At 38.8% G+C, this 24,404-nt stretch overlaps 1 protein-coding gene across 6 annotated transcripts in view; it reads right to left on the reverse strand.

Moving 5' to 3' along the window:
• Positions 1 to 24,404, reverse strand: part of LOC126251706 (CAP-Gly domain-containing linker protein 1) — a 571,456-nt gene that overhangs the window by 12,495 nt on the left and 534,557 nt on the right. For all 6 annotated transcript variants that reach the window (XM_049952334.1, XM_049952318.1, XM_049952309.1 and 3 more), the window contains one exon: positions 19,281 to 19,428. In XM_049952334.1, coding sequence (XP_049808291.1) covers positions 19,281 to 19,428 — 148 coding nt within the window. The remainder of the gene's footprint in view (positions 1 to 19,280; positions 19,429 to 24,404) is intronic.

A 24,404-nucleotide genomic window follows, 5' to 3' on the forward strand; every position in this document is an offset into this window, starting at 1 on the left:
TTGGAGGTGGTAGGGGACTGGAGAGTCAAGGCATGGGTGATTTGTTTGTAGACAAGGTTGGGAGTGTAATTTCAGTTTCTGAAAGCCACTGTGAGGTGCTTGGCATATTTGGAGAGGGACTGCTCGTGATTACAGATGCGACATCCCTTGAAATGAGGAATATCCTTCCCACCCCTCCCATATGGTATCCCACTGCTCACCGAACCTACATACTACCCTTGTCCATACCGATTACACCCCTGCTCCCAACCCCTTGCCTCATGGCTCACACTTAGTCCTGTCACAGGCATTTCCTACCCCATGAAAGGCTGGACAACCTGCAAAAGCAGCTGCGTGATCTACAACTAACCTGCAACCACTGTGCCACTTTCTACGTGGGTGTGACAACTGAAAAACTACCTGTCCTCACGAATGGTCATTGACAGACTGTGGCTAAGAGACAGCTGCACCACCAGTTGCTGAACACGCTGCTCAACATGATGTGCTCCACTTTAATGAATGCTTCACAGCATGGATCACCTGAATCGCACATGTGAGAACACTTCCTACAACATGTCCTTCATTCCCATAACTCCATTGGCCTCAACCTTCACCAGTCCTGTCCTCCACCTACCTATCCCCTTCCCTGCTCACACTCCGGCATTACAAGTGCCTTTTATTCAGCTAATGCACCTACATAGTATTTTCCCATTCCTTATTTCTAGCCTCTCCCTTACACACTCTCCCCCCTCCCCTCCTGAGCACAGCCTCAAACACTGCACCTATCAGGCCTGTCCTGTCCCCTCCACGTCCCTGGCAGAACTATCCTGTCCCCACTTGCATCCTCCTACAGGCAGCACAGCATCTTTCCCCACACCCTACCGTGCTATCCTTCCTTCTCCCCACCACATGCCTCCTACCTACCCCCACCACCCAGCCCAGCAGATTGCTGCTCATGCCAGATGTAGTTTCAGTCAGGCCCCAGCACCCTTAAACATTATGTCTATGTTCTATATTTCAGACAATTTTCCAGTGTCTCCAAGTCTTTTCCACATGTAAAACCTTCTTTCATGATTCTTAAACCAGATGTTAGCAATAAGTAAATTCTGCTCTGAGAAAAAGTTTATCAAGTGGCATCTATGTTTTCCATTATTTGTCCTTCTGTTCCTTTTCCTACTATCAAATTCCAATCCCCCATCACAGACTTTCATTGTCCTTAACAATTTTAGTTAAGTACAACAATAATAAAGTCTCCTTCACACATACAACGATAATCACAGCACCACCCCTATAAATAGCACTCTCATAACTGTCTTTTAAGCCAAGCACATTATTTTCTTATTTTATGCCTGTGCCATTGAAAATATGTCCAGCATCTAGTACAGTAGCTCCCTAGCAGCCACTCAACATCCAAAACATGCAATTTTTTTCTCATATAGTACACATAAACTAATCTCCATACACTGTATATCATACACATGTGATTACCCATGCTGCTAAACTTTCCACATCCTGCTAATTACGTAATTCAAAATGCTGTTTTCGTGCATGAGAGGCTTGCAGTATATATACCAACTCTCCTTACCAGACATCAGAGAGTTATAAAAGACATAATGAATGAATTGTCAATATCCAGTACTCCAAATCAAATGGCATGTTAAGAAAGTCAAGGATAATTGATAGATTAAGGAGACACCATGGCCAACGTGTCTTGTAACCTGCAAAGCATGACTTCAAAGCCTGATTGTGTTTATATGCATGCTGTGCAATCTGTACATGAGGCCTGTTCTGCAATGCTTAAACTGACAATGGCATGGCCACCCTAATGAACAAGGTCATAGTATGAAACATTGTGCGCACTGTGAGGGCTGCATGACATTAACAAATGTGGCAAACAAGCACCTGCCTTTTGTATACAGTACTCAGGAGGGCATCTGATTAATTCAAGAGTGTACTCAGAGAATATCCAGCAGTGGCAAATTAACCAGTGCATGGCGATAAAAGGCATAACATACTGGAGACAGCCCCACGAATAGACTTTGTAACATGTACAGATGTAGTCACAGGAAACTTGGTGCCTTCCCAGATATTTATACACTCTCATCCAAGTACAGCGTGTCACCTGAGGTGTTCAGACACCACCAAGCAACTATATGAAAGGAACAATTCTTCTGCAAATGAACCACTTCAAAAGTCACACATGTTTCACCAATATCAGCTACATATACCAGTGAAAGGCATCACATTTTCAATAATTCAAGACACAGTAACAACGCAAATAGGGCTCAGATGGAGACAATGGCAGTGCAACAGAGAACTGGAAAAGAAAGAGAGCATTTACTACCACATAATATGTTCACAAGCTAATGTATCCCAAACACAGTTCAACCAATGGGAAGCAATACATACCACAGCTGCCCCAACCCACAGGCTTCAAAAGGGCCACATTGTTCAAAATGGCTTTATTGAAGCAACTTATAATATAGTAATGAATGTACTAAGATAGATAATGGGTAGCCTACATGCAGGATCGAACAACAGTAATGTAGAAAAATTCATTGGAGAGTTGCTACCAAGTCTGGGTCTCAACAATGGCGGGATACATTAAGAATATAAAAAATTGGAATGCTCAATCCACCCATTAAAAGTAACAAAATGGCCTCCTATATTTTTTATGTTCCAACCATATATCAGAATATGCGATATGTAAAACTCTTTTGCTGCTGGATGAACTATTTTTCTTTCTTGGATTTAATGTCATGTGAGCCAACAGAGACAATGGACGTGGGAGGAGTGGATCTTTCATAACAAAAGGAATCTTATATAAAATTCAAGGAGATGAAAGACAAAAGATACCACTTCAAGCCACTACAGCTACATTACATGTGAACTGGAATGAAATAAATGTAGCCTCAGTTTACACATCACAAAGGGAGACCATAGCAACAACTGAGCATCTGCATTCAGTATTTGGTAGTGCATCTGAAGATAATACTAAGTCATTTTAATGCTCATCACCCTGCTTGGAACTCAGACCAAGAAAACACCATTGGCAAAATGATAGAAGAGAGAAATTATGAAGATAAATTAATTGCCCTAAATGACAGTTCGCCAACAAGGAGAACTGCACCGAGCAAGATACACATTTGGTGTCACCGAGTTTATCATTAGATTTTGCCTGGGAGATAGTCGCAGAACCTCTTGGGTCTGATCATGCACTCAGCATTTTCAGATGTGATGCATAGGTGATGCGTGGTGTCACATGGCCAGCCAACAAGTGGAAAATTCAGAAAACAGACTGGAAGAAGTACACTACTGTGCTCTCGGAAAAGATACAGACATTTTCAGAATATGGAGAAACAAGAACAAACTATACAAATTTTATGGCTTGTTTTGAGAAAGCTCCAATACTATCTATCCCACAAAATAAACTCTTTGTTCTGAAAATTGAAACATTATTGGTATGTTGGGATGAGGAACGCAATAATGCATTACTGGAATAAAGGGAGCACTAAAACCATGCAGAAGACATGCTTTGGGAGAATATTACATAAATATTGATAGACTATAGGCAGGAGTGAAGTGAATTTTCAAAAATAATAAATCTGTATGGATAAACTTCTGTAGCAACCTTAACAAAGACATACACAACTCAACCATCCAGAAAAGGATTAAGCATATACATAGAACTTGGAATGACAATAGTACAACAGTGCTTACAAACAAATTAGCAGACAACTTCTTGAAATGTATAGCACCAGACTTAGTTGAACAACACAATGATGAGGAAGGAGACTATTTCCTGAATGAATGCTTTGCTGTTGTGGAACTCAACATAGTCCTGTTGTCTGGGAGAAGAAATGCCCTAGGAATTGACAATATATATTACAACATGCTCTCTTCCTTAATGCAGAAAGAGAGGTATCATTTTTGTAGCTGTTTTAATAAAATTTTTGAAAAAAAGAATTTATATCCCTCAATGGAAGGCATTGTGAACAATGTCGTAGGAGAACATGTAAACCATCTAATGAAATAACCTTCTGTAGGCTAATAATGCTCCTTGGCTGCGTACAGAAACATATACACAGGTAGTGTTATGAGCACTACAACCTGTTCCCCCCAAAAATTTTGGTTTTCGGAGAAGACATGACATGAACAAAACACTAATAAAATTTAAAGGAATTATCATTTATTGTTCCATCTTAGTTGTAAATTTTTAATTAGAGTACATGTTTCAATCATCATCTTCAGATCTAAGTAGTCGCATCAGCAACCTGTCTTTTCTACTCAGAACTACATATCAGAGTTCAGGAGTTGTGTCAACAATCCATCTTCTTTACTCAGAACCACATATCCGAGTACAACACTTTGATATGTTGTTCTGAGTAGACAAGATGGGTTGCTGACACAACTACTTAAATCTGAAAATGATACTGAGTGATCAAAACATGTAATCCAATAAAAATTTGCAACTGAGATGGAACAATAAATCAGAATTATCTCAAATATCAACACTATTGTTGATTCTCAGAACACAAATATGTAGTAACCAATATCCAGGTAAGCCTCAGTTGCAATGGATATTTCATTCCTATTGTTACTGTCACGAATTATGTATATGATAATGTCACCTTCTTGATTCTGGCTGCCAAAATGCAAAGGCATAATATTCCCAGTGGCTTTATGAGCTAAAATAGCTACCCTTGGGTTCAGTTATCTCACTCCCACTTTTAAATATATTTATGCAGGAAACAGTTGCCACAAAACATAACAGGTTTACAGTATGGTGCTGATCTGTGTGTTTACTGAGTGAGTGATACCCTTCCTGGAGGCCTGCAGATATACACTACACAAGTATATGGCAAACAATGATTTTGAGATATCATCTAGCAAGTCTTTGGTTCTACTTTTCACCAAACACAGGATTTCTCCTATGGAGATGATGAAGCTTGGGCCATATGAACCACCAGTCAGGACAGTAGCCATATATCTTGGACTTGGTATCAATCACAGACTCTTGGGGAAAATACATATTACAGAAGCTATCATAAACTATATAAAGTCCATCAATATATTGCACACTATCATGGACGTGAGTTGGGGAGTGGATGCAGACATTGGACTAAGATTGTATTTTGTTTTGGTACATTACTACATGGATTTTACTTGTCTTTGTTATGAGTCAGCTCTGGACACATCTAAGACAATGCAGCATACCACACACTTAGAGTATGCCTGGGGGCAATGCAATCCACACCAACTAATGCTCTTTTAGTTGAAGCAAATGAGCCTCCCCCACATATACATCACAAATACACGAGTCTGAAATTTTTACTCAAACAGTCAGAGTTTGCACAAGACCTAACATTACAAGACATCTATACCCTAATGGAGTCGTGCTATACATCCAATTATTGACTCAATGAAAGTCTCCCTCCTCTTGTTGCTGCATAAATAGATACTAGTCAGTTACTCAAATGAAGCGTATTGCAGTCAAGTCTTTGAAGGAAGCACTTGAGAATTCACGACTTCCAGAGACATACGGTCTCAGTACGCCAATATTGATTATTTTTGAGAGGTGGATATGGGGCCTGAAGATGGCATAATGAATTGCCAAAACTGGTAGCAAAAATAAAATAAAATAACATCTCAATTGCACAGTTGTCTGGCGAATTTCTTTGTTAAATATTTGATCATCCATTGTCTCAGGTCCACAAAGGATCAACAGGGACTCATAAATGTGATGGTATCGATTACAAATAGGTAACAGAAAGTTACCACGTGCTGGGTAAGAGCACACTGTAGCATACCTGCCAATGAAACAGTAGACAAGTTAACCAAAACAGTGGAGTGATGGGGGACACAGAATTACGGGATACAGGTCTCTTAAATGTCATTAAATTAAGCATCAAAGAAAAGTGGCAGCATCCCTTCCAATACAAAGGCACAGATTATGCCAGACTCAACTGGGTGCCGATTCATAACTTCTGGCACGAGAATAACTGATACTCCGGAACACTCACGAACACTACAAGGTGCCTCACATTTAACCGCAGCTGTTACGGGAAGAGTCTGTATCGTAATAGTATGGCCACACCCCCATTGCATCCTCATTGTGCGCATGTGAAGAAGAGGATATCAGTCACATCTCTTTTGGCTGTATGAACAGATACAATGCTACAAGCCATCTTCTACAATGTCTGGCCATCATCAGTTACTGTTTGTGACATTATCACCCTCCTGCTTTGCCTGAAAGACGTGAGAATATATTGCCTTTTATATGCCTTTTTGCTGGAAGAGCAACTCAAATTCTTACATGAGTGTATTGTAATTTTATGTTTATGGTAATGTTTTAAGCATTATGTGTATGACAATGGCTGCTCAGATGAAAAAAACTTTCCAAATGCAAACACATTCTACATCTATCTCTAAAACATGCTATGCAACAATACAATGCATGGTGTAGGGTACCTTGTCTCTCTGCTAGTCAGTCTCTTTCCTGTTCCCCTCACAAATGGTGCAAGGGAAAAAGACTATCTATATGCCTCTGTACGAGCCAGCAATTTTACTGAAATTACCAGTAACAAATTTAACATTTAAATGTTATTCTCTGTGACTAAGATGTCATAAATTCCTGCAGCAAATGTACTCGTATTACTTTTTGGGAAATATGGGGTATTCACTTTCCTCTTTAGGTGAGCCATCATTGACTGTTTCTATGTGAGTCCTCATGCTGCAGAGACCATGAAGTCTCTTGCAAATAAATTGCATCTACAATAATGATGTGTCAAATTTGTCTTAGAAAATTTTCTTCTTAGCAACTTCCTTCGGTGAATCTTCTTGGGATATCAGCCAGGTCATAGTGTCATGCTACCGCAATGTTTCGACGAGTCTCATACTCATCATCTTCAGGTAAAGAGTGGGTTCCATATCAATCAATTTCGTTCCACCTGCTGGATCGCAGAGTCCTCTGCTGAGGGCCCAATAGGTGATCCACTGGTTAGAATGGATGGGGGTCTAGACATCAAGTCCCAGTGCTGTGGCAAAGGCAGCAGGCATAACAGACTGCTGACACCAGCCCTCGGCACTGGCCCCTACCCCCTTCCACCCTGTTGCTTGCCCCCCCCATCACTGGCCATGACACCTCTTCTGGAGGCAGGTGGTTGGCCCTGACTGTAGGGTCCTTGGCAGCAGAGTCTGCTGTCTAGCAGCTATAAAGGAATTAAATGGACACAAATATGACACTTCACCTGAATTACTGAGGAGCATAAACTCAAAATGAATACAAACTCCAGGAGGCTGCTCAGTTGCCTACTAAGAGGACTGACAATTGTGCTCACTGAACAAATACTCTGACAATGGTTGGAATGCCACTCAGCTCTCCAAGTAGACAGTAACACCCTGTGGCATGAATTAAAGATGTGTCAAAATGCCCCCTCTGCATGGAGAGTGCGGACTTGTCTTCAGCGATGCAGACGCGACCAATGTGCACATCAACATTTTTGGAAAGCAATTCAGATCTGCAGAGGCATAGGACAGAGAACATGAAACCACAGCCTGGCAGCAGCTTGCTGCATTTCTTGCAGCAGATGATGATGACGAGGATGACTGGCCACATTTAACTAGTGAAGATGTGGCAAAAGTCATCAAATCACTGCCTAAAAAGAAGGCCTAAGGTAACGATCAGCTCAGCAACTGACTATTAGGAAACGTTCCTCCCACCGCACACTCTTAGCTAAAACCCACCTTGTGAACATCTACAATGATATCTCACAAACACAGTAATTTTCAAAGCAACAGAAACTTGTGGAAGGTGTTGCGATCATGAAACTCAACATCTGCTCATCTCACAATACTACAGACCAATAGTCTACTGGCAAACCTCAGCAAAGTCTACAAGTGCCTTCCACTTAAGCCCATCAGGCAACACATTAAAAGAGAACAAGTACTGCCGAAATTCCAGTTTGTATTTCAGCGGAAACACTCTGCTACACAACAAATACTGAGGGTGGTTGAAGAAGGTACAGACTGCTTCAACAGAAAAGCTGTTGGGAGACGGTGCTACTATACATAACTAAAGCCAATGATTCAGTGTGGTGCACCGGTCTTTTATACAAGCTCTAATCCCAAGGCTTCCCTGGAAAATAGTAAAGATTATACAGAGCTATACCTCAAGCAGGAGCTTTTCCATGAAAATAGGATCCTCAAACTCCTCCAGAAGACTCATACGGAGCAGGAGTTCCGCAAGGGTTAGTGTTAGGCCCTGTACTCGATAATCCATACACCACTGATGCATCCACAGAACTCCACGAAACAATGGATGACACTGCTTTTTTCGCCTGCTCAATGTACAGGAACTTGGTCACAAGGCATCTCCAAAATGTATTAAACAAAATGGAAAATGGGGCAAAAACTAGCACATTACAATAAGCTGAGATATGATGCAAGTCACTATGTTTACCAGGTGCCTCAGAAAAAGACCTCCCTACAACATCTCATACAACTACTTAGCCTCCACTGACAGTATCTTCCCTGGAGAGATATAGCAAGGTACTTAGAGGTAACTCTCAAAAAAGACTCACATACAAAAAATACATTAAGGAACCCAGCCAGGAAGCCTGATGAAGGTCGCTGTACCACTTTCTACATGTTGAAAGATTGCTATTGGCATTGATATGTGCCAGATCTTATCGCAGTCCAATACAGCTGATTTTGCAGTATGCTTGTCAAGTATGGGCTTGTGCTGCCAAACTCAATGGCACAAAGGCTTCAAATAGTGCAGAACAGAGCATTTCATTGTACTCTACACCTGCCTTAACGATTTCTGACAGTGGACTTGCATATCATTGTCAGTGTCGAAACTGCGAGAACCAGTTTTAGTAATCAGGCTCACATATTTCATGAAAATGCTTGAGAGTTAGAAAATAACTTCATTAAAAATCTACAGTGATATAAAGCTGCACAATGCAATTACAGAAAGCAAAACTGTTGTTAGATTAGTGCCATGAAACCATAACAAAAGTACAAAAACACAAGACTCACCTAAAAGCCATGCTGTTCATAATCATCACCCTGTAAGTTTGAAGGAAATGTCATAAGACAAAGCATCTCACAGAAGAGACAGTTAAATCTACTGGACAACGATGAACATGACACTTTATCTCAAGACAACACTTTGACACATCTCAACATGGTACCTTGACTCAGCTGATAACTTGAGAACATTTTATCAACAAAATTCACTAAAAAACTCAGCATTTCTATATTGCTCACTGAAAGTTTCTATCTGTCCAGTAACACACAAATTCATGAGCAATTCATGAGCAAGGCAAAACAGTTTTACATTCCAGATAGCATTTTATTTTTTACACTGAAATAGTTTTTTCCTCACAATAAAATACACACTCCATGCACTTGTAAACTTTGAGAATGTTCTAACAATCTATAAGTTTACACTTGTTGGTGTTTCTGGCTTTTTTTGAACATTCCTAGTAAAGTTAGTTTCTTCATTAATGACTAACTAAAAATTTTCTTTTGGAAAGCATTTGATCATATTCTTGACTAATTACTTATATTTTGTTCAAAATATTCAACTTTATCAAATATTTACAATGCTGTAAGTGGGCAAACTGACCTTGAAGTGTCTACCTCCATGATAATCAGTATAGGAACAAAAAACTCAATGAAACCGATCATCATTCAGTTTCACGACAACACATGTGGAGAATCAATTAAAATAAGCCAAGAGTACTCTAAACATTGTTTAGACAGAAGTACTCCAAACAAGACTGCAAGGTGTGGAAAAGACCTGCCTCTGCTCATTAACCATGTTTGAAACTTTTTAAAAAGAAGGGACAGCTTCATTACAGTTTTGAACAAAGCTGAAGCCTCTCTGACATATAAAAGCTTAATGAAGTTAAAATGAGTAAAAATATAGTAACTCAAAAAGTTTTATATTAATGTGAAGTACCACAGTCATTTATACAGTTGCTCATTTCTCATAAGGCACCAAGCTGGACTATGACAAAGAAAAGGCCAAATAGAATTTTCTTCCATAGGTCAACCCTTTTTGAAACTAAAATTTGTCAGATGCAGCAAATATTAAACCACAAATCTGCAAAAAGCATCATTTGTAACACCAAATCCTTCAATATCGGCACCTAACCCAGAATTTCCTCTCCTAAAACAAAAATAAAACAAAAAAAGTACAACAAAATCTAGGCAGCATTCTTCTGCTCCAGTTCCTGGCCGCCCCCCCCCCTCCTCCTCCCTCTTCTTCTTCTTCTGCTTCTTCTTCTTCCCCCTTCCCTCCCAGAAACAAAGGTCCTGTTTCCAAACAACTCAAAATGTAGCCACCTTGATACCCAGGCCTTGCATTTTCATGAGATTAATCTGGCAGCAAAACCCAAAATGAGTTGAACACACACTTATAAACTTCCCACACCACACAGGGTTGCCTTACAATACCCTACCAATTTTCACAAGTTGCTTTTCAAACTCTCTGACATCCGAAAACCATCAGTCCACCCCACAGGTTCATACCCTGCAACTGTTCCTGCAGTAAAATCTGCATCCAACTTACACTAGCCCCAATACTGAAAAAATTTACATCAAACACTCTATACACACAACTGTTAATTACATTACTGACAAGTGTTTATTGCCCAGCTTTATAAGTATAAACAAGCACCACCAAAAAGGAAGAATATGAGAAATAATACAAATGAACTGTCCACTTGGTGATGTCTAGTAGCCCCAAGATGAGCACATTTTTGTAGTATTACTCCAGAGATTTGAGTGATTACTTATATTGTACATGACTTTTTAGTCATCTCATCCAGCACCAGTTACCATAAATTTTGGTGAGCAACTACAACCTCCCTACCCCCCTTCCTCCATCAACTTGTATTTTCTATATTTTTATTTTATTATAATTTTTTATGTATCAAGTTTTCTTTTCTGATTCTACTTCAGACTCAAAAGTGATTCTTGTAGTTGGAGTCCAAAGTTTCTGTTAATCCTGCCTTTTGCATTCTTGTGGAGATATTTCTGCAGCAACTTTCACCCCCAAACAAATATTTCTTTATAACTAATCGAGAAGTTCAAATTTAGCTTTAAAATTTTTAAGCCAAGAAGTCAAATATCAATTGTCATAGCTGTACCCTTCAAATCCTGTAGTGGTTCTTTAGTAATTATTTATTTTATAAAACCTTTCACCCACTTCTTTACCCCATAGTGGTTGAATTTCCAAAATAATGTATTTTCTATTTTCTGACTGAGAAACCAAATACCAGTTTTCATTGGTCTAGATCCAAAACTGCTTTAATAGCAACATTTTTCATAAAAGGCTTCGTCTCTTATTTCATCCACTTAGGGTTGGAATTTTGAAAAGTCCCTTCTTAAATGATGCCTACAGTATAAGATCCACATCTTCTCCAAATTTCAAGTTACTACCGTTAGTGGTATGGGCTGGGCAATGATAAGTTAGCCAGTCAGTCAGAACATTGCCTTTTATATGTAGAGATGTCAGCATATTGAACAATGATGCAACTTGTTTTATGCCTGATAATTTCAACCACTTTGGAGACTCAAGATCTCATGTGTAAGAAACAATGTGGCTTCTGTTAAGGTTGAACAACCACATAATATTAGATGCAAGAAAAGTCAAATGCCAAACTGAAATACACTGGAAGAATACAAAGCAAATGTAGTCAATCCATGAAGGAGGTAGCTTACAAAACCTGTATATGACTAATTCTTGAGTTTTGCTCATCTGTCAGGAATACAAGAAGGGTAGGAGTAGATTCAAAGAGCTTGAATCAACCCCTATTTGTTTAGTCAGCATTGAAACATGATGGATCCTTGTCTTCCTTTACCCTCACACAAGTGGTCCCTCTCATCCTGGGATCTGAGTGACCTGTCCTTCCTTTATAGACTTCCCCAAACTACTCTCCTTTACTCCCCAAGAAAGTAACAAATAGTTCCTAAAACTCAGATAGTCTCTTGCATTTCTGTACGCATCTATCAACAATATTAAGAATGTTGCCTCCATTCTGTATAATAATTTTTTGGTTTTGCTAATGAATTTTGCTTTCAATGTAACTGGAAAAAACTGTACCATAACAGTTGAAATAATACAAATCAAAATAATATAGACTCTCTTTCAGTCTCCATTGTGCCCAATAATTATAAAAGTGTCTTGATCGGAATTGCTTCTCTATTACACACTATATCTAAAATTATGCTCTGAGGAAGAATGATCATAGATAGGCAAGCAGAATGCTGTTTCAAAGCAATCTCCTTATAACAACAACAATATCTTATGTGAATATACCTTTCAAATTATATGGATTACTTCTGACTTTAGGAGATGACTATTATCTCTATAAAATATGTTTAGCTCTTGCTGTACATGCATGTTAAATTATGATAGTTTCTTCCCAATTTTTAACTGTAATGGAAATTCCAGGATGTTAAAATATGAAAATAGGGGAAAGACAACCACGTACCTATAGAGGACTGGCAAGTGGCACATGGAAATATGTAACAAAAAACAGTTAGCAACATCTTTTGAGACTACACACACGCACACACATGCACGCACGCACACAAACAGTCAGACAGACAGACAGACAGACAGACAGACATCCCCGAGGAATACAGTCACGGTTCTGGCAAGACTTAAGTACTGAGAGCAGTTGCCTACGTAGACTGAGGTGGTGAGGGGGAGGGAAGGATGTATGAGGCAAGGGGGATAAGCAGGCTAGTATGAGGCAAGCCTTTCACGAGATGAATCAGCAGCTACCCAACAAGATGAAAGGAATTCAAGGGGTAGAGCATAGGGATAGAGAGAGGGGAGGGGGGGGGGAAGAAAGGCAAGGAAGGTGGTGATGAAAGGGAGACATGGAAAAAACATACTGCACACAACAACACTAATAACTTCAACAGCAGCTTCACTACATGGGAGTGTCCAACTCCCTTCCAACACAAGTTCCTCTGAGCAATGCAGGTGAGAATTGTTTCTCTGGCATGTCCTGCACTCTCACAACCCACTGGCATAAACATCTGCTAATTTGTTTCTCAATGCTTCACCTTACCTTCTTCCTTCTCCCTTTACCCTGTCCACATCATTTCTTCCCCATCCAGATTATGTAATGCCTCTGACCTCCCCCTCTCCACCATGTGGTCTCTCTCTCTCTCTCTCTCTCTCTCGCCCTTTTTTCCATTTCTCTACCTAACTCCCGCCCCTCCCTGCTTCTTTCTTCATTACCATCTTCTTAGGTGCTTGTGCGCCTGTGTATAGGTAAGTGGTTGCCTTCCCCCCCCCCCCCTCCCCCTCTTCCCAATTTTTCTTATTTCTCTTCACTTTCCTTTCTTATCCTGTTCTCTGCCCCTTTGCCTGCCTTCCTCTTCCCTCCAATCACTTAAGTACCCTTAGACTTTCACTCACCTTCTCCCTGCATAATTATTATGTACTTTACTTTTGATTTTTCTTGTATTTTTCCATCTTTCTCTCTCTTTTTTCTCACTTTTCATTTCATTTCCTATTTTATCTTGTCGCTTATTTCTCAACAGTTTATTGTGGTGAACATGGTGGCAAAATACCATAATTTGGACATCATTACAGATTATTTTTGTCATATGACTGCTGCATTTCATTTCGTTACAGTTTTTCGAAAAATACCATTAACAAAAATGATCCATTTCTGAAGTAGTCTGACAAAGCTAATCACTGAACACCCCTCCCCTCCCTCCCCCCCATGGCTTAAAACATTCATAGACATGAATAAAAGACTAATCTTGTTCATTTTCAGTGTGTCAATAGTATCAACTTAAATATAAATGAATTTATTTGCATTTGCACTGATTAATAATGAGTCTGATTATTAACTTAAATTGTGAACCATACCTACACTCATCTAGTGGGATGTACTAAAAGACTGAAATATTTTCTGGCTGTTTATACAATATCACAAATCAGGAATGAACATTTCAACTGATTTCCCATCAGTAATGTTGTAGACATATATCCAGTGTTGTCAGACTGTACTGAAACATTTTACTGGCTTATAACAGGTTCCATATTTTGCAGTGGCCTAACTGAGATTGTTTGGTTTTGTGCTATTGTTTTATATGCTTTGCATTGGAATTTTTTGGTACCTGCGTAATTTTTGTATTATTTTCATAATCAAAGCTGTTAGTGTGGGTTCACTCTTGGCTGCAGATCGCAAAAATTTCCATCGCCAAGTTGTAACCAATATAGCACTTCTACAAAACCTGAAGCATTATTAATTTTATTAACTTAATCCCCCATTACAATAAATAACTATGTGTGTTTAACAACTAAAGTCTGTATGGTGTTTAAAGATTCTGCATCATGAAATCAAACACTTAGCCAGGACCTGAGCTGCCAGAGGGGCATGGGTTGGGTGTGGAGGGTGGGCAACTCATGTCTTACAGTGAATGACAAAATAGCTTTAACATTCCATAAGAAATGGCTCTATATACTTTTGCTACTAGTCAATATCCAATACAATTTCTGGCTTTCTTCAACTGATGGTCAATATGTTAACAAAGAAGTGGAGAGTGCAAATAGTGAGATGAAACAGATATGCAGACGATTTGAAAATGTGACTTTCATTGATATAAGCAAACTGGGAAGGAGATTCCATACTAGACATGGTTTCCACCTAAATAGATTAGGAAAAAATTTTGTAATTGCAAAAATAATAGAAATAGTAAATGCCAAAACGAAAGTAAGTTGTGAAACTTCAAACGTAATTCCCCTCAAGGACAAGACCCACAAACTACTTGGTGAATCTGAAAATGAAGCATCACCACTACTAGACAAGTGTGATGTTCTAACATTGCAAGAAAACACCCCAAGTGCTAGCAGTTCACAAGGAAGCATATCAATAACAACAGAACCAACACCTGAAGTATCAGAAACAGCTACACCATCATCAACAACAACAACAACAACAGAAATGACAGCATCAATGACACCGGGAGCTACACCAGCAGCAGCAGCAAGCAACTCACCATATCCCCGTGAACGACCTACAAGGTGCAGAAAACTTGTCCTTCTGGAGGATTTTTGGTACCTCACCAGTGCAAGGAATGGAGGAGTATGACACCACAAAATGTAAATACAAATGTAACCAGTTCTCATCCTCATCACCTGCAGATTCTAATCTTAAACATTCAGCGTCTTAGAAATAAATCATTAGAACTTGAGGTAGCTATGAACAGTGCAAATATTGACTGCATGTGCATTGTGGAGCATTGGTGCAAAAGTTTTGAACTTGTAGCATTAATATTCATCCGTTTAAGTTGGCAACCATATTGTACAAAAAATACCAAAAATGGAGGTGTATGTATATTTACCAAACCAAGTATCAGCTATAAAAGAAGATGTGAAGCTGAATCATTGAGTGTGGAAAATCATTTTGAAGCAGCAGCTGTGCAGTTGAATGAAATACAGGGAAAAGTCATAGTCATAGCAATATACAGACCACCTACTGGTGATGCAGACATTTTCTTTAACCAATTAGAAATATTGCTTAACACTCTGTTCACCAATAGAGCCACTGTAGTTGTGTGTGGTGACTTCAATATTAATCTTATGAGTGAAAGTAGGCTAAAAGACCAGTTCCTAAATCTGTTATGTAGTTTCAACCCGCTTCCACACATACACACACCCACAAGAATAACAAGTAATACAGTCAGTCTTATTGATAATATATTTTCAAATGTAGGATGCACAGAAGTTGAAGTAACAAATACTGATTTGGGATTATCAGACCACAATGCTCTTGTCCTCAAAATTCCTTCAAGGCCACTGAAAGAGAAAAAAACACACATCATGTATAAAAGAAATTTTTCTACAGAAAACTGTGTAGAATTCATAAATATGCTAACTAATGAGGCTTGGGCAGAAGTACTATCCCTAACAAATACAAATGATGCATATAACACATTCTCTTCCATTTTCATGGGATATTTTGAAATATGTTTTCCAAAAAAGCTGTCAAAAATCAGGTAACATGGCAATACAAAGCCAAGTTCTTGGATTACAGCTGGAATCAAAACTTCCTGCGGAACTCTAAAGAGACTAATTTCTAAAATGAAAACATCCACAGACCTGCAATTCATAGAATATGTCAGGAATTACAAGGGGGTATATAGAAAAGTAATTGCTAAAGCAAAATTCATGAGTAATGATAGTTTTATAAGACAGTCTGAAAACAAATCAAAAGCCATATGGGGTATTGTGAAGATTGAAACGGGGAAGAGTTGTGAAAACCAGGACATTAGCCTCAAAAATTTTAAAAATGTCAATATTAATAAACAAGATTTGCCAAATTTCATAAATGCAACAACTGCAAGATTTTAAACATGGCTGCAGCAGCAACTGTTAAAATTCTTCAGAATAAAGGATGACAGCCAGAAACAGTTGCAGGATAGAATTTTTTTATTAAAACTCTTTACCACGGTTTCGGTACATATAAACATACCTTCATCAGAAGTAAAACTTCTAAAATTACATCATGCCATGGAGAATAATAAAATAATTATGCCAAAGGCGTCGTCAGTAATTTAAAACATCATCTCCATTTATACGACATGTGTAATGGGCACAAGATCATAGCGAACAGTTTAACATCGTTGCTTCGCCTATGAACTAGGCGTTGCTTCGCCTATGAACTAGGCGAAGCAACGATGTTAAACTGTTCGCTATGATCTTGTGCCCATTACACATGTCGTATAAATGGAGATGATGTTTTAAATTACTGACGACGCCTTTGGCATAATTATTTTATTATTCTCCATGGCATGATGTAATTTTAGAAGTTTTACTTCTGATGAAGGTATGTTTATATGTACCGAAACCGTGGTAAAGAGTTTTAATAAAAAAAATTCTATCCTGCAACTGCAACAACTGCATTAAGCTTAAAATTTACAAATGAAGAAAAACCTGAATATTCAAAAACAGCTCGTAGGATGAGGGTAGAGCCAACAAATGAGGGTGAAGTGTTGAAAGTGATACAAAGCTTGAAACCCAAAATGTCGGCTGGCATAGATGAGGTGCCTGTGTCAATCATAACAAGGACAGCACCACAAATTGCAAAGCCCTTTGCACACATAGCCAATTTATCATTCAGTGAAGGAGCTTTTCCAGAAAGGCTGAAAATTTCAAAAGTGAAGCCATTATTTAAAAATGGCGAAAAGTATAAGGTAAAAAACTATCGCCCAATATCTCTCCTCCCAGCATTATCAAAAATATTAGAAAAACTGATAAAGCACCGAATCAACAAATATCTAAATGACCATAATTTACTAAACAGAAATCAGCATGGCTTCCAAGCACATAAAAATACCGAAACAGCAGTAATGTGCTACACTGAACAAATAATCAAAAATCTAGAAAATGATTATAGTGTAGTAGGAGTAAATTTAGACGTCTCCAAAGCTTTTGACACTGAGAACCAGGACATTCTTTTAGAAAAATTGGGTATACATGGGATAGGAAAAAAATGGTTTGAATCATACCTAAAGAACAGAACACAGGTTGTAGGACTGACATCAACTTACTCCAACCACAAAATAAATTCAGTATCAGAGGCAAAAAAATGTAGAAATAGGAGTACCACAAGGCAGCATCCTAGGGCCCATATTGTTTCTTGTCTATATAAATGATTTTCACACCTCAGATGATACTAATGTGATAATAAGTGCACCAAAGCAATTGCTACCAACAACTGCTGATAAAGTACTAAATTACATCCACTCTTGGTTAAATGCAAACAGGTTGACATTGAATGTAAATAAAACAAATTATATGCAGTTTGGGAAAAGATGTCAAAATGTAAATCTCGATCTGGTGTGGGGTGACAAAGCCTTAGACAGAGTGACATCCACAAAATTGCTGGGGATTCATGTGGATGAAAACTGAATTTTAATGACCACATAACAAAACTTGCACAGAAACTTAATTCAGCCTGAAACTTCCTGGCAGATTAATTCAGCCTGTTTTGCCCTCAGAATTAATGCAAATGTTTGTACCTCAGAGGGTGCCAGAATGGCATATTTCAGCTATTTTCAATCTCTTGCCACATATGGAATAATATTTTGGGGTCCCAAAACAGGGCGCCTAAAACAAATTTTTTTGTTGCAGAAGAGGGCCATCCGAATAGCAACTCACATACACACTGCAAACCCATGTTCAAAAAGCTTAGAATACTTACTATACCATCATTATACATATACAAACGTGTATTGTATGTCAGGACCCACATTGCAGATTTTCTGACAAATGCCGACTTTCATAACTACAATACCTATAATAGCGCAGCACTCCATACTCAGCGAACAAAAGGAACGAATACACAAAGGCATGTGAGCCATATTGGTGCAAAACTGTACAACGCACTGCCAGTCAACATCAGGCAGTTAGAAGATGATAACAAATTTAAAACAGATTTTAAAAAAATTCTAGCAGAACAATGTTTTTATTCTGTAAATGACTACGTAGGTCAATAAATTTTTTCTGATGATATTTATAAAGGCAAAATAGAAAATATTCTACCTGTACCTAATCATTCATTACTTTTACATACTTAAAGGACAGCTGTTGTGTGATGTAAATATATACTTAAGCAGTGTTGTGTATATAAGGACTTGCCGTTCAGGGAGGACAAAACTAAAGCCTTATGAAAAACAGACTATGCATTTAAAATAACAAGCAGGGATGTATATAGGCTATATTAATTTCATTGTATTATTATTAACTTCATTGTATTATTTTGTTTTGTACTTTTTTACATATATATTGTTTGTGTCCCATTTCTTTGAAATGGCTTACATGTACCCTTGACAACATCCATACAATATTTATTGTCAACGGATGGATAAATAAAATAAATAAATAAATACTCTCCCTGCACAATGAAAAGTCTGATGTCAGAGGGGAAAAGGGCACAGAAAGAGGAAAGTGCCTCATAAGCATGTGCAACATGAGCAGCAAAGTCGTAATGGCAAACATCAGCCATCTCACTGGTAGTGCAGTAAGTGGACCAAAGTTGGCAGTTCAGGCTGTAGGGTCTGCCCAGTTGACGTGCCTACAAACTGCTGCAAATTCTGGTGCTGCAGGGATAGAACATCTCTTTGCTTGATGAGACGAGGTATGAGTTCCATCTCTCCTGTATCTCGCTGGATATGCCCTCAACTGGAATGCTCACGATATGTACATATCATCTAAAGCATATGAAGTTTCAAGGTATTATTGTTTATCAACTTACCATCACTGTTAGCATTCAGCAATGATTGAGACACTGTATGTTCCATTTCCGTAACCTTTTTCTGTAACTGTTGCTTCTCCTTCTCCATACTCTCTACCATCATTCTGTACTTCTTGGCATTAGCCCTCTCTTCCATTAATCCAAGTATCTGTAGAAAATAAATTAAAGTCCTAAGAACTGCAACACATTTCTTTAATATTACTGCATTGTGAACACTAACTTAAATGGACTTATAAGTGATTTTGTTTTGTTTGTAGAAAATCAAATACAGCTATTATTAGATGAATTCATAAATATGTAGAGGTCCCTGTGACACATCTGTGACATGTGTGCACTGCAATAAATGCTGTTAAATATTTTAAGATTTAATTTTTTTAAATTGTACACTAACCTCTGAATGCATGGTGCACTTACTATGGGCCTTCTAGTAAGGAGTATACTAGATTAGAAATAGATAAAGCAGAATGTAAGTGCAATGATACACAGAAAAATGGAACTATAACTCATTTTTTTCACATCTGCTATACCATTAGCATAACAGAAATAGAGTTTAACGTCTGGTCGATGCGGATGTCATTAGGGATGGAGCCCAAGTCATATTGGGAAAGGATGGGAAAAAATACAGGTATGCCATGTACTTTAAAAGGAATCATGCCAGGATTTATGTTAAAAGATTTAGGAAAAATCATGGGAAACTTAAATCAGGATGACAGTACAGGAATTTGAACTGTTGTCCCCCTGAGTATGAGCAGACAGCCTTACCACTGCACCACCACTGCAACCAAACAACTTGAATCAGCCAAGGTGGGCTATCTTCATGTTTAGAATAAAATGATATAGACAAAAATAGAAAAGGCATATCAGAAATGACATCAAAATAAAAATAACAAAATAAAATAATCACAGCATACCTATAGTATTACAACACCATGCTTGAATAAAACAGTCATGAGCGGTGCAAGTGAGCAACATGTAGTTAGAATTGATATGTTACAAGTACATTTAAGTGCACAACAAATAAAATTTGGTAGTATGGTTATTTATCTTCCATGCAACCTTTTTTATGAGGATTACCCAGAAAGTAACGCAACACTTTTTTTTTTTTTCCTCAGCCAAAAACAATGCTACAAATGTGAAAGATAAAGTCTTCTGTGTGCGCGTGCCAACAGACAGATAGTGTAGCTGCAGGACAGTTTCAAAATGATGTCTGTGGGTGATGTACGTTACAAGCAATGTGCCGTCATTGAATTTCTGACTGCACAGGAAGAAACTGTGGGGAATATTCACAAATGCTTGTGCAAAGTCTGTGGAGCATCTGCTGTTGACAGAAGTACAGTTAGTCACTGGGCATGGAGGGTGAGGTCATTAGGAGGCAGTTCGGCAGAACTCCCTGATTTGCAGTGGTCAGGGAGACCATCCACTGCTGCCATACCTGACATGTTTTAGCAAGCTGATGTTGCCATTCATAAGGACAGATGCATTACAACTTGGCAGCTGGCACTGTATCTGTCAACCAGCAAAGGAAGTGTGGATGCAATTATTCGCACTCTTGAATATTCAAAAGTGTGTGGAAGACAGGTCATGTGTGCAAGACAGATCCTGCAGTGTCTAATGGTGGATCACAAATCGCACAGAAAAAACATTTGTCTTTATTCGTTGCAACATTTTCAAGCTGGGGGGGGGGGGGGGGGAGGCCTTCTTGTCCTGGACTGTGACAGGTGATGAAACCTGGATTCACCATTTTAAGCCCGAAACAAAACGAAACTCAATGGAATGGTGTTATTCCCACTCCTCACAGAAGAAAAAATTCAAATCAACTGCTACTGCTGGTCAGGTCATGATCATCATGTTGTGGACTGTGAAGGTGTGATTTTCATTGATGTGATGCCAAGAGGAGGTACCATTAATTCAGAAGCATATGTCAACACATTAACAAAACTCAAGACATGCTTCAAGCAACTTCAGCACCACAGCAACCCAGGAGATGTTTAGCTGCAATATGATAATGCTTGGCCACACACAAGTCTAAGGACTGCTGAACACATTGCAAAACAGGGTTGGATAGCGCTACCCCATCCTGGCCTAGCCCCCTCAGACTTCCACTTGTTTGGGCTATTAAAGGACGCCATTTGTGGAAGACATTTTGCGGACAATGAGGAGGTGATTCACACAGTGAAGCACTGTCTCTGCTACCAGGACAAGAGATGGTACCAACACAGCGTACATGCCCTTGTTTCCCACTGGAGGAAGAGATGGAGATTATGACGAGTTGGGAATTTGAGTCAGCTGAGAAGTGTGTCTGGGTGGCTCAGCCTGTTAATGCAACTGTTCTAGAGAAGTGGAGCATCTTGGTTTGAGTCCTGCTCCAGCACAAAATTTTCAACTGGCATCATTCATTAATTTCAATGCCCTAATTTGGCCACAATAAGAATAATTTCCCTGAATACTGATATGTTATTTTGCTCCCACGGTAGCGAAATTCCTTAACTTTGTCTGCTTCATGGTTCCTAATTTTGATGTTAAGTTTTTCAATAATCTCATTTCTGCTACTTCTCATTACTTTCATCTTTCTCCAGTTTACTCTCAATCCACATTCTGCACTCAATGGACTGTTCATTCCATTCAGTGTGCACTGTAATTCTTCCTCACTTTCACAGAGGATAACAATGTCATTAGCAAATCTTATCATTGATATTAGTGAGATTTTAATCTCACTCCTGAACTTATCTTTCATATCTGCCATTGCTTCTTGGATGTACAGATTGAATAGTAGGGGTGAAAGACTGCATCCTTCTCTTGCGCTCTCTTTAATCTGAGCACTTCATTCTTGGTCTCCCATTCTTATTGTTTTCTCTTGGTTCTTATACATATTATCTGTCTTTCCCTATAGTTTACACTGGTTTTCTTGAGAATTTAATTTCAAACATCTTGCACTATTTTAAACTGTTGAACGCTTTTTCTAGACCAACAAATCCTATGAATGTACCTTGATTTTTAAGTCTTGCGTCCATTATCAAATGTAACATCAGAACTACTCCTTTCCTAAATCCAAAGTGATTGCAGTCTAACAGATGATAAGTTTTAAATAATTTAGAAGTAAAGGAAACATTCACTGAAAGTCAACAAAAGAGAAAGAAAAACAATGCCTCTGTTATTCGGTGAGTGGTCTCTTCACTCCTAAATTATTTACAATCTGCCAAAACTTTATTATTATATTTAGACACACAGTTTTTTCAATTCTTCTCTCCACTAGTCTTGTCAGTAACTTGGATACATGAGCTCTTACACTGATTGTAACATAATTTTTTACTTATCTGTGCTCATTATCTACGGATCTGTGAGGATGATGCTTTTCTGAAAGTATGACGGTATGTTCCCAATTTCATAGATTCCACACACCAGCTTGAACAATCATTTGGTTGCCATATGCCACAATGATTTTAGAAATTCCAAAAAAATTAGGAATGCCTTATTTGATTGCAAGGCTTCCACATTTCTATCAAACTTTGACTGTAATACTGTGTCTCCTAAATCTTCTAAATTGGTTTCTATTTCTTCTTCTATCACATCAGCAGTCATTTCCTCCCCCACGTACAGGCCTTCACCACATTCTTCCCACCTATTTGCTCTCTCCTTGATGTTTAACAGCATAATTCCACCAGCACTCTTAATGCTGACATCTTCACTTTTGATTTAACTGAATTGAATCTTCAGCTTCTCGTGGTGTATTTGTTGATCAAACATTCCACGGGTGTACTGCCAGTCCATAGTGTCCAATAGGCACAATATTTTGGTGATCAGACATGTTCCCATCATCAGGTGCATTGATGAAATAACCTACTGAGGAGGTGAGGCTGACATATTCCCTCCACTACAAGCCATTCCCTCCATGGTCTATATCCTCATACACATGTCAGCAATTGCAGAGTCACTTGCGTTGTCATCTTTGTAGCATCAATGTAGCTGCTCTGTTCATCCTGGTAACCAGATCATTGTATGTGCCGAGTGTCTTCTTAATGAGAGCCAGCATTGCTTCCCAAGCCTAGCAGAAATTATAGTAGTTGTTGCCATTGATAATATTATCCCTGGTGCAAATTTTGATGGCTTCTCTAATGACACCATCCTAGTATATGGAAGTCTTTGCTAAAATACTGGTACATTCATATACTATCATATAATTCTCTGACAAGCAGTGCTCTGTGACCACTGACTTGTTAAGTTACATTAGTCGAGCGTGTCATTGGTGTTCTTGGCATTGATCTTCAATGGTGTCTTACCACATTGGTATGGAATCTGTTATACCCCATCCTTCCACAAACTGAGGTCATCCTTGACACTCCCTAAGAATATCCATGTTGTATTAGGTGGGCAAAAGACAGTTCTTCTGTGGTGCTTTATCAGTATGTGCCCAATGTTCCTCTACAGTGCATTTATGGATGGTATAAAGGTTGCAGCTATCTCTTCCTCCATGATTCTTCCCTTTTCACAGGTTGTACTGTAATGGGTGACGGGGGGTTGAAGAACACACTTAATCTGCAATGGGGTCGAAGAACATGTTTAATATGCCATTCTGGGTACCTGTTTCCTTCAGAACACAGTTCTGAGGTATTACAATTCTTGGGCAAACACTCTGCATCTGGGATGGTGTGTGCCCTGTGGACTAGTGTTTTTAGTAGGTCGTTTCATTATTCACCATGGTGCCTCTATGTGAGTCACTAGAAGTCATTGGTCAGAAATTTGACTAGAAGACCATCGACCTTTTCAGGCATGTCCTAATAGTATGAGTATGTGGGGGGAGTCATAATGGGCAGCCCACTCTCACCAGTGGTTGTGAACTTGTATAATGAACACTTTCTGGAAGAGGCCCTAACATCATCCAAATGGGAACCCAACTACTTTTTCCATTATATGGATGGCACATTTGTTATCTGGCTTCTTAAAAGGGACAAATTCCTTGACTTTCTTGTACATCTGAATGCCCTACATCCCAACATCAGATTCACTATGGAGATTGAATAAAAAGAAGAAGAAGAAGAAGGAAGACTAACATTCCTGCACATCATTGTCAACAGAAGTGCTGATAGCACACTGGGCCATGGTGTGTATCAGAAGAAAATGCACACT

This window comes from Schistocerca nitens, chromosome 1 (genome assembly GCF_023898315.1).
Source record: "Schistocerca nitens isolate TAMUIC-IGC-003100 chromosome 1, iqSchNite1.1, whole genome shotgun sequence".
NCBI lineage: Eukaryota > Metazoa > Arthropoda > Insecta > Orthoptera > Acrididae > Schistocerca > Schistocerca nitens.